Source organism: Apaloderma vittatum, unplaced genomic scaffold (genome assembly GCF_000703405.1).
Source record: "Apaloderma vittatum isolate BGI_N311 unplaced genomic scaffold, ASM70340v1 scaffold42460, whole genome shotgun sequence".
Classification (NCBI taxonomy): Eukaryota; Metazoa; Chordata; class Aves; order Trogoniformes; family Trogonidae; genus Apaloderma; species Apaloderma vittatum.
In genome coordinates, this window is record NW_009697043.1 from 2,302 (window position 1) to 14,869 (window position 12,568).

The following is a 12,568-nucleotide window of genomic DNA, read 5'->3' on the forward strand; positions in this document are numbered from 1 at the left end:
ACATCGATAGATTATCAGACTTCCTTCTCTTCACAATTTCCTTTTACTGTATATTTCAACTGGAATACCATTCAGTCTCAGCCAGGGTGTGTGGAATGTAAACTAAAAGGCAATAATAAGGCTTCTGGGAAGACAAATAGGGCTTCATCCATTGAAGAGTGAGTATTTTCCACAGCTAGTTTTATTCTCAGTTACAGCATCATCAAGAGTCGGCATTTATTGTCTTAAAAGCTACAAAACTAGGACTTCAATCCAGCGACAAATTTAGGATCAATTCTATATTCAGTTAAAAGACCTTCTCCAGGATGCTTAATGTCAGCAAGTTTCACTATACATACTCAAGGTATGCTCTATTTCAAATATCAGCGTAATTTTGTCTGCATGACTCATCAATAAATGAAGACATTTACATGCTTAATGGAACCATAATTTTTGTTTTCACTAGTAGTGATTACTATCAGAAGAAAAACTTTCCCTCTAAGTATGTGAAAGTGATGGCAAACATGAACAGGAAGAATTAAATACACAAGCATGTTGCATTACATGCATGGCTTAAGCAGAGGTTTGTTGGTTTGGTTTCTTCATATTCTTTAAAGTGCTCTGTGTGATCCACCATCAAAACATACTTGTGGAAGGACAAATGCTAGTATGGTTGATATTACAGGAATACAAAAATTAAGCATTCATGCTATTGCTTTGATTTGTCTATTCAAAAAAAAAAAGTCCATATATTTAGATACAGATTAGAAATGTTTCTACATCTTTTATATACAAAGAACATGTTACACTCATCATTAGAGTCAGCCTGTTCTGATACAAAGTGACAAAGCTCACAGTAAGGCTATCGCTTTACTTTTGTAATGTAAACACATCTCAAAAAAGAAAGAATATGCTAGCAGTTTCAGAGATGAGATCACTTAAATCACTAAAACCAGAGCAACTGGGCCTATCAACCTTTTGTCTCTACGATGCTTAGCTCACAAGCTCAGGCTGTACATTTATTCTTCGAAGGACATCTTCTGGCATGCAAAAGACAGGATTGACGGCCTTGATTTGTTCTTCTCCTAATAAAGATAGTCCAGCAATTCCAAATAAAGTGTGAAATGGATCCACCTGGGGGGAGAAAGAATTTTTTTATCCATTTCCAAAAGCCAATCAGCTTTCCATTTGCATGGAACAAAGTTTTTGTTTGCTACCAAGAGAACTGCAAATCTCCATGGCTGGAGAAGCCAACGCAACTGAACAACTATCATTCACGCTGACACGTGTTGACAGGTAAGACAATTTCCAGAGCATACATAATACTATGATTCACTGAGGGACGCTTGTCAATCACCTGCTGCTAAGATGATTTTCAGCTCTGAATTTGGCAGGAAGCACTCAATGTGTCTCCACTAACTTATGACGTCATAGAATAATAAAAAATTTTAAAAGTAAATTTGATCATCTGCAAGTACCCTTGCCATAAATTCCCTGTTTGCTCTTCAGCACCATTATAATGATCTTTAATGGTCTCTGAATAGAGCTGTGCTGCAGAATCTTGAGAGGGGAGCAGCAACCTACTGTGCTAGAAAACTGAAAGGAAAAAGTAAAGGAAGAGACAGGAACAGATATTTCATATCCAAGCCTTCCTTAAAAGCATGTATCACCACATAACTAAGAAATCTCATAACATAAGCATCCTGCCAGTAGCGTTAACTAGCCATTCTACAAATTCCTATCCAAAAGTATCTGTGCTGTCTGGTGCAGCATGCATACTGCTTGCATTAGCGGAACTTCTAGATCTTATCACAAAGGTTCTATGCTGCAGTAAATTAAGCTGAATTACCATGTTACAGCCATATACAGGCTCTCCAACCTTTGGTGAAAGCCTGGAAGGTTCAAATTACACCAGCATAGCAAGTCTTTCTCCTCAGTGGTTTGGCAACCACATTACAGGTGTAGCCAAAGCTCACACATACATTCCGTTGATCCTTCCCACAACAAGTATGTGGCCATTAGAGGAAGGGTAAAATAAATACGAATATAGCAAAATAATAATAATAAACAGTACACCTTATGAATGGCAACACAGAATTTCCCTGAACAGATGGGACAGGCCCAGAAGGGGAGACAATCCCCAACAGGAAGCGTGCAAATGAAGTTACAGATTCAATCTCTTGATGAACAGTATGTATGCTCATGGAAATCCAGATTCCTAAAATCACAGAAGATGTATCTACTCCTACGTTGTCTGCTCCTTTCTGCAATTTTCTTTAAAGCAAATAACAAACCTGATGATTTACAACAAAGAGCTAATGAGCACAGATACTAACTCATGTTACTAGAAAACTAGCTGCTTGGAACTTAATAAAAGATGTCAGAGCTGCCTCATTGTCAAGCGGTTCAAAATCTGAAACACAATCACAATGTCAGATCAAAAGACTACAACCTAGAACTAATTAAAAACACACACACAAAAACATCCTCCTAAAAAAACAAAGCCTCCTCCCAAACCTCCCCCAAAACCATAAAATCAAACCAACAAACTGACCAACCCAAACCAACAAACAAAAAAACCCCAACCACAAAAAAACCCAAACATAACAACAGGGTCTGTTAGGAATGAGTTTTTGGAGGAAAAAAGGAAAAACCTGTAGGTATCACCATTTCTATGGCAGTCTCCACTTCAACAAGAGATGACTGATATAAATTACTATGAAACAACTGCTAATATAATATGCAAAAACTCTCCCAAAGGTGCCTGAACTAGACAGAGAGGAAAGAGTCTGCAAAGTTGCTCTTCTAGCAAGACAAAAATAGTTCAATAGCTCAAGCTTAATCTTGAAGCCACAAAAGCATTATGACTTCAAGCATAAGGTGTTAGGCTTTTCCTGGAGAATTTTGAAAAAAGAAAAATTCTTTCTGCAAGATGCTTAGAAATACATTTTAAGAGCAGCAAAGTAATTTCTGAATGAGAGACCAAAGAGATTTCTCTACCTGCCCCACGTGGGAATAATATATTGGCTTGCAAAGAAATAGAAAGCTACTTCAGTTTTTAATGCACTTGTGGAGAAAGAAGACGTGGTCAGCTGCAATAAAACCAGCTAAGGCTTCCTCGACTGTTAACACGGGAGCAGACAACTGTTCTATAGGCATTGCACTGAAGTCTCTTAATAATTTTAATCTGCCCAGCACCCTTGAAATATACAAAATTGATTTGCCATTTACTTAGACAATCACAAGTATTTCTGCCTAAAACCAAAGACAACAGGACAGCTAAACTGTAATTGCTCTCTCAAAGCAAGCAGAAAATCCATACCACCTCATCATCATCGCAAAACCTTCTTACTCCCTCGTCTGGGAAAATGCCACTGGGAGGATTTTTTCAGTGGCTGGGCTGGCACAGAACGAAAGTTAGCATGTAAGGGTTCTTAATAAAAAACACTTATGCCTCCTTTAGATCATGCACAGCCACCAGGAGAGGTGAAGACTCCTTCACCTGCACTGGACTCTAGCTTGCATGTCATTTTACAAAACAAAACAAACCCTTGCAAAACCCACACATCCCAAAAAAAATAAAATCACCAAACACAGTATTTTCAGAGGTCTTGCAAGAAACAACTTGTTTGGTATGTGTTATGGGAATCAAACCAGAATTAGTAAGGAATGACAACTGACTTCACTGGGGATACGATAATGCAAGTGCAATATAAAATATGTGCTCCCCAAGGCAGCTTTTGAATGCAACTCTACCCGATTCTTTCCTACAACGTAAACTGTGGGCTCTGCAAAAAACTGAGTTACACTCAAATTAGAAAACTTACTTTTTCAGTTGAAATTTTCAATTATGTATATTAAATTTAGTAAAGGATTACTTACCATATCTCCTGGCCTGTCAGCAAATCCTCCAGTCTCCTCATCCTGGCAAGCCAAAATAAAGCAACGTAGTTTCTCTCTGTCAATCCAATGTAACCTACCAATAATCTTCAAAGATGCCAGCACCCACCATGAATAACACACATCAGGTAACTGGCAAACAAAGAAACAGATTATTATCTGATTTTGTTTTACATGTGACAGTTTGCAAATTACTAGGTGGGCTGTCATAATACTGTGGCAGGGAAACAATACGTTTTTGCGGTAAAAGCAAAGGTAGTTCCTGGATGCAGTTTTTTTATTCAGAGGGCTTCGTTTTTCAGGAAAGGAAAGTCTCTTTTTCCAACCTTTTCCCTTCTTCAAGAAACAAAATCACAAATGTGAATTCGTAACAGCCTTCACCTTCTTTTGGAGAGGCCAAAAAACCTCCACACCTTCTTAAGGAGTAAGTACATGGAACTTCATTTCACTTACTTTCTTTCTTTTTGAAAAAAAATCTGTTGGTCAGTTATCTGTTTGCCAGTGGAGATTATTCTAGGTTGCACAATTTCTTAGTGTGAGGGGGAATGCTATTACACCCAGGATTTACATCCACTAAAACAGTAATTTTTTGTACAAATCCTACAGAAGAGATCATTCCCAATGTCAGAAAATATTCAAGCCCTGATACAAAAGGATATTGATTCAAGCAGTCAGAAAGACACACTTCAGTTAATCTTCCTCAACTGAGGACTCGAACTACGCTTAGCTGATGACTGCGTGAGAAGCACTAGGGACAAAATGAAGAATCAATACGAAAGTCTCACTTCTTTGAAAAGTCTACTCAATATTTCATAGAAGTCATGTCATTTTCTAGAAGTACTTCAGCTTTAGGAAAAATAATCTTTATTGAGGTTTCAAGAAATAAAAGCAGCCACCCAATACCTTCTCTGGTCGTCCGTTGAGACCTCCAGAAGGTAACTGACGTTCACAAAGCCACCAACCCAGTAAGTCAACATTTATTTGATGCAACTGGTCAGTTATAGCCAGAAATCCTGTGCAACAATAGATCTAAAATTACAGACATAAATTTTTTGTGTATTTAAAAACTACGTATAGTTTAGCAGACTAAATGCAGGAAGATCTCAAAGTAGGAATACAGTCAGGCAAACACAATATAAAATAAGCATACATTTCAATCTTTAGTTTCAATGAGTTTTGCTTTTCTAATGGAAAAAAATACAGTTTTATTCATATGAAACACTAATGCAAAGTTTGGAAAAAGATCCTAAAACATCAGGCAGTCACACATTTTTATTTTAGAAACACAGACTCTCAAGTCAGAGTAGTCAAATTGATTTCTGCAGGCTGGATATGGCCTTTGTGAAAATTTTGCATCCAGTCTATGGCTCATTCCTGCACGTGCCTCTTACCCTAAGGCTTGTGGAGAACAAACTGAAAACCACACGAATTCTCCAGCAGAAATAGGTTAACCCTGACCATTAAGTACGCTGGCAATCTCACACATATCTAGTCACGACAGGCTTACTTTCAACCTGCTGTGTGATGTATGTGCATTGATCAATCTCTGTTTATTTTTTCATGCGAAAAAAACATTTACAGTGCAACAGCATACTCAGGTCACATTTTATGCAGTCAGTAAGAAAGTAGCCAAGCACAAACTGCAAGAAACCACAGCACCAGCTGAAGCCTGCTCATACATCACCTTTTCCTAATAAAAGACACTCTGAAGAAGATGACAAAAAAACCCAAAACCAGCACAAGCAAACAAAAGCACACATCATCATGGATATGCCTATCCAAGAATACTACAAAAGAAATGGGATACTGCCAGAAAACTTTTGAACTGCCGTGCAGGCAAAGAAGTTGTCCTTTAAGGAGCATGTGAATAGGCACAACAGCTCCAACCATCACAGGAAATACTGGCTATTTCATCTGACTTGCTTGAACACTAGTCCAGCCATTTAGACCATACAGACAATGCTACTGTAGATAAAATTTGCAAGGTAAGATGGGGCCGGTTAGCTCAGTGGTTTGAGCGTGGTGCTGACAACAAGGACCAACACCGAGGTCGTGGGTTCAGTTCCCATTTGGTCCCCATGTGTTGCCTGGTCTAGTCGAGAGCTGGCGTCCCTGCCCATGACAGGGAGGTTGGATTAGATGATCTCTAAGGTCCCTTCCAGCCTAGGCCAGTCTATAATTCTATACCAGGTTGGGTTTGGTTTTTTTCCCTGATTTAAAAGAAGAAAGGGGAGGAAAAAAGCCAACACTTTTTGTCAACAAAACATCTAAACTATTTTGTATTTTCACAGGCTGAATATTGGCTATGGCACCGCTCACCATAATTATGCAAAATAAACACGCAATTGCAACAGTATTAAAATATTTTACTAGAAATTGATTTCTATTCATAAATTCAGGTTAAGCGCAATAATCTCTCCCACTAACAAAAAATAAGAAAGGTAGTTTTTATGTGTATTTTCTGCTGGAAAAAGTCATTGAGATTCTCTTCCTTGAGAGGTCCCTTAATTTGTTCCAATTTTACTACTGTACTCTCTTCTCAACTAGGTTTCACTGAGCATTTTTCAGTATTCATTGTCACTAGCAAAATACTCTTTAGTGCCTACAACAAAATATGATAAACATTCCCATGCCTGACGTAGGCATTTCATCTTAAAACTAGCTTCCCTTAAAAAAATTAAGTAAGTCTCCCCTTTGAGAAGGTTCACATCTCATGTTTTTCTCCGAGATCACTGGCTGAGCCCTGGGGTCTCAGTGCTGCTGGGCTGGGAGGGTCAGCACGGGCTGGTCCTCAGCTCTCCCCGCACTGCCCCTGGTCCCCAATCCTGTTCCCATGCTGCAGAGGAGCACTGTCCGTCAGGATAGGTCATCTTTTCCAACCTTCCTAGGCACCTTCCTAGTTGTTTTTTTTTACTGTCAGAGCTTTCTTTTCTGGTTTGTTTGTTGCTTGTTTTGTTTTGGGGTTGTTCTTTTTCGGACTATCACTGGGACTCAGGGCTTAAGCACTCCCATCTGCTGCTGAGCCCAGTATCAGGGCTGAGCTGCCATTCGAGGGGGGCAAAGGTTCTGTATTAGCATATTTATTTGTATCTCCGAATATATTTACATACTTACATATATGTATATAGCTCCACATCTTCACTGGTACTGTTAGTATTATTTTCTTTTTCATTAAACTGGTTCAAATATTTTGTCCAACCTCACAGCCAAAAATTTCCCCTTCTCTGGGAGGGTGCTGGGAGATCAGAGAGTGTCTGCCAGAGGTTAGAAGCCAGCCCAGCCTTAAACTTTGACAAACGTTGTTATATAATAAACCTTCATGTTTCATTGTGATTTGTGGCAGACAGTCCAATGTCTCCATTAATACTCATTTAAAATTCTCAACAAATCCTAATGCTAACTATTCCAACATCCTTATGTGAAAATTGAAATACAGTCAGAAAAGTTGTTTCCTTAAGACTTTTTGTTTCTCCCAGACTATAACCTCTCTAGTGTCTACTCATGTTCTCAGGTTTATCTACCTATTTTTTCAATTATTTTAACTAAGGTACTAGAATTAGGCATTTGGGAAACCAGAAAGGTACATCAACTGACATCACTGACAGATACTGTAAAGAAACATTTATAGGCAATATGTGATGATTGCTAATTTAAAATATTTCCACGTAAAGAAAAACTCACCTGTCCTGCATGTGATTCAGAACCTGGCCTACAACCAAATCCTCCGTCAAAGTTCATACAGGATAAAACGAATTCTACTGCTTTCCCCACATCAATAGCATCCAGCTTTCCCTGAAAGTCAGAAAAGAAACTAAAGCAATTTACATTCTACTGAGCTTATTAACTACAGAAACTTCAGCAGTAGCAAAGAGAAGGTTCTGTACTTGTGCAGGCAAGGATTTAGGACTTACCAGAAGTGCGAGAGTTGCTGCGGCACAGAAAGAGAACCTTGTATCTATTTCTCCTAGAATGTGGGGAGTAGGGAATAAAATAAAGAGTATTTTTATTAACAAGAACAAAAATACATTTAAATCATCAGTGAAAGTATGGAATGATAAAATACTAAGTTTTACACCGAACAACAAAAAACAGCCAAAAACTGCCCCTGTACCTTCTCCCCTTCCAGTCCATGAATTATTTCCTCAGTAATTTAGAAAGCGTACATTACATCTCAAGTGATCTGTATGTGTATCACACATAAAAGCAAACCACTCATTTTGAGCTGGTGTATAGCCAGATATCCAAATCAGTTAAACTGGTGGTAATTTACAAATAACTATAATTTTAGAGTTTATCTGTAGTACTCTACTAAATAATTACAGAGCAGCAGACTCAAAAATACTCATTCACCACTGTTGATCTGCCTTAAGTCTGGGCAGAAGTAGAAGTAATTTCTGGTTTTGGAACTTTCATCAATCTTATTCTAAGTTCTCCTTTGCATACTTGTAGCTGGAAGCTAAACAAAACCGCTATGTCCATAGCAGAATGACTGCTTGGCAAGCCTGTATCAACATAACTCTCCTAGCACAAACTCCAAGTAATCAATACTTGAAGTCAAAATTCAAAACTGAACCCAGCCACAAACATTACTTTTTTTTTTTTTTTTCCTTGACCGGTCTTTTTGCTTGAGTTCACAGACTTACACATGTCAATACAGTCACTATATTTTAAAGATCTAAAATCTACCCCATTTGTCTCCAGCAAAGGATCCATCTTCTTGTTGTAAGTTCTGTATGTATTCAACGATTTTATTTACATCAACAACATGGAGACTATCATATAAGATAAGAATCTGGAAAAAGAAAAGACATGGTAACAATCAAATTATTTTTAAAAAATACTAAATTTTTAAGAGACTAATTGACTGTGAATACTATTTGGTACGGTTTATTAAAACTTCCTTTATTGCAGTTCATCTATCTCTGTGTAAAAACAAAGAAATTCTCAAATGAAAATTCAGGCAATTCAAGCTGAATTCTTTCATGCTTTGCTACTTTTCAACTTCCAGCGCTCCTTTCAAAAGCATCATCAGGTTTACTTGGTTTTATGTTAGTATTATGTATAACAGAGATTCGATTACAGATTTTTTTTTAGGTCTTAGGCCTACAAATTTGTAGCTTGTATGCTACCACTGCTGCTACTCAGATGTGTGCAAGTTTAAGTTAAGCAGCGAGTTACTAACAGCACTTACAGTCCAAGCCTGAAAGCAATGATTATTTTCGAATTGTAAGATTTTTATTTACACTAGATTTTTAAATATGAATAGAATCAAGCAGCACCAAATTAAGAAAAAGTGTGAGCAATATGATTACACACAAACTGTACAGTCAATATACTCTGGAAGAAAAATGTCATAGTAGAGAATACAAAGTTGCCTGAGCAAGCACTGATTTGAACTAGCAAAGCCGTGTGACAAAGTGTCATGTGAAAGCAACAGTATTTCTGAGCACCAGCTGACTTCCTGTTTTTACTCATAACTTGTACAATCTGTAAAGAAAGCAATTAAGAATTTATTTTAAATAGAACAGTTTAAGGAATATTATAGTGCCAATCCTGAAAAATACCAACAATTATGACTCTGAACACTCAGAATTAGCTAGAATCTTTCAACCGTCAGAAAAAAATTAAGTCTTGCAGAAACACAGAAAAAAACCCGCACAACTCCAACAGAAAACAATCATAGCATCCTCCTCCATCTGAACAAATTACTATTAATTGCTATCAAAGTAAGATGTGACATGACTCTAAATATTCTGGATATGCAGACACGACTCAACAGTGTGTTCACTACATTAAGACATGCTGGTTAAGTTTACCACAAAAATTTACATCAGCACTTACTGACAATTTTCAACTTCCCACACCTAGAGCCGCACTCAGTTAACATTAAAATACCTCCCAGTAACACCAAAGATTTAAGAACTAATGTCTCTAATGCATAAAAGTAAACAACCTCAAATTGTACCCCTTCCTCCTCATACTCATTTAGAATTTGTGAAAGGAGTTTGATTGGACAGTTGAAAATGCTGACACATCAAAGCTTAAAGAAACTTTAGTTTCCTCGTTCTCAGAGAACTCCAAGTACTCAGAGCAGACAATAAATGCCAACACTCAGCACTGACCCAAGAAAACAACATTCTTCTGTCCTGCCTACAGATTTCAAACCCAATACCTTAAATCCAACTCACTTTCTTCCTAAAACACGATGTTATCATATTCATTTGTAACACAATTTCAACATTTCTTTTATAAGATTGGACTAGAGATACATAATGCAAGCAATCAAGCAATTGTTCAAAAGCATTTGAAACTTTCTGGTATTTTTCCATGACAGTTTGCATGAGAAGGACAACAAACAAAGAAAAAAAGACCCAAGGAAACAAGAGATAGTGAGAAAATAAATATAAAAAGGAGATAGCTATGGTGAAAAAAAAAGCTCAAGAATCACTTTTTCTCAGAGGAAGAGTATATGCCAAATAAATAAATAAAACGAGCAACAGACCAGTATAATTTTTAAATTATACACATTAAAAAGCAGATCTGAGGAACACAACAACAACTGAGTACTGTAATGTGTCTTTTGGACTGTACTGAAGTCTAAAGAGGTGACACAATTATGTATATTACACATATAGTCTATATTAATGATATGATTATTTATTAATGATTACAATATATAGCAATAGTAATACATACATTAAAACTAAAATCCAAAGCTTAACTCTTGTAGTCATCATAAATATCTTTCATCTCAATGAACACTAAGGATTTATAAAATCTGAGATTACCTACAAAAGACTCCAGTAAGACCTGTAGCTAAAAAGTATTTCAAGAAGACTGTTACAAAATTTATCCAGTACCCACTCACCATTAAATGATCATTAAAAACACAGCATCTCCAAATCTGACATTTTAGGAAATGATACAGCTAAATTCTAAGCATTTGTCCCTTAGATACATTTTTTTAACGACGGACTGAAATACTTTTTGCCATTGGCATCCAACAGCACGCAGCTCGTAAATCTGCAATCACTGAAATCATTAATTACAAACGTTTCTTTCTAAAATTACCTTGTTACATTTACCTGGACAGCACTGAGGGTGTACAGAAGATGAGGATCATGACCTGTGCTGGCACTTATTCCACCGCATTCGTGCTGACATGATTTGATGAACGCCAGAATCTCTTCTTTGTTCATTCGGTGCAGCTGCCCCATGAGGTCCATTGCTGTCAGCCCCCAGTAAACACCACTCATCCTCAAATACTCCGACATACAGTATTCCTAAGCAGTGCATTATTTTAGTTCTTATCAGATAAGCACATCATCCATACAGGACAATGAAAATGCATTAGTTAATATTTATAAACAGTTTGTGCTATGTCAACTATCTTCCATCCCATTAACACCTCAGGGTGTATCAGCCACCAACAACGTTCTGTACATCACACACCCAGGCACACACACACTTACACACCTACACATGCTACATTCCCTTCCTCCCCTGTACTTTCTAGTTCAAAGCATCCAAGCTCAATGTCAAAAAAAACACATACAAGTTTGCTTCAGATCATCAGCTGTTATCCAGGCATCCAAACCACCACGCAAACTACCATCCACGCTCATCTCAAAAATAACAACTCTAACATTTAATGAAACTTACTTCCAAGTGCCAAGACTGTCACAACCTAAAGCTGAACTAGAAAGAGAAATTTCATACTGAATTCTCCTAAATTAACTACATCCCCTACGCTACCCATAGACTTCCTTTTCCACGTGCAGTACTTTTTAAAGCACAAGAACAACAACCGTAAGCAATATTGCTTTGAGCTTTTTTTGTGATAGTAATTGAAACTTCAGGCATAAGTAGTTATTGACATTTTTCACTTGCTGAATCTGGAATTCTACTGCTGTGGGCTATACGAGTATACAACCGATGCCAGTTAAAGTGGTTATCAAACCTCCTAAGCTTCAAGCAGTGCTGTGGTGAGATTCAGCATGCTGTCCCACCAGAAGAGCAACAAGTAAATGCAGCTCTATTCCTTGTGCATTCTACCGTATGAAAAAGAACAAGTAGTTAATTTCTCTAGTCTCAGAGATATTCTAGAGCTAAATTGATAATCTTCAAATTTGCACTCAGATAATACATGCCAAAACTCATCATGGACCTAGGGAAATTTAACAAAGACATCTCTCTGATACTTTGGATTGCATGGCAAGAAACAATTAGCATCTAACTCTTGACTCTGGACAAGTGAATAGGGGTTATTATTACTGTTAATAAAACCACGGCTGCAATAAAACAAAACAATACTTACATAATCGTCTTTCTTTGTCCCATACGAAGCTATATAGTCCGCATGCTTCTCCGAAAGTAAAGTGCTTGGGGCATCGGGTTTTATTACAACATCCTTTTGTGGGGTCCCCTGCAAAAAGCACCAACACAACACCACTCGCACCGTCAGCTCAGGGGGTTCGGTCCTCGACACGAGCGGCTGCAACCGCCCAGACACAGGCCCGGCCCCGTGTACTGTGAGCACGGGCACATTTCCGATCTCGCATCGTCACCTTGCTGCCTGGCTAAGTCCTTCCCAGGGAAAGGCTGAAACCGAAATCTTTCCATAAAGCTGAGAAAAACCACCCTCTCGTCAGGAGTAAGCCGGAAAACCGAGAGGAGGAGCCCTTCACCG

General features: G+C 37.8%; 1 protein-coding gene across 1 annotated transcript; it reads right to left on the reverse strand.

Annotated features, from left to right (window-relative positions):
- Positions 1-972: 972 nt before the first annotated feature.
- RABGGTB (Rab geranylgeranyltransferase, beta subunit) lies at positions 973-12,304 on the reverse strand (the record flags this gene model as incomplete). The annotated part of the gene is made up of 8 exons (XM_009876834.1): positions 973-1,113; positions 3,862-4,011; positions 4,783-4,908; positions 7,561-7,671; positions 7,791-7,843; positions 8,566-8,671; positions 10,965-11,162; positions 12,197-12,304. Coding segments are annotated over 8 exons (993 nt in total), but the record flags the coding sequence as incomplete, so codon positions are not given.
- Between the last annotated feature and the right edge of the window lie 264 nt (positions 12,305-12,568).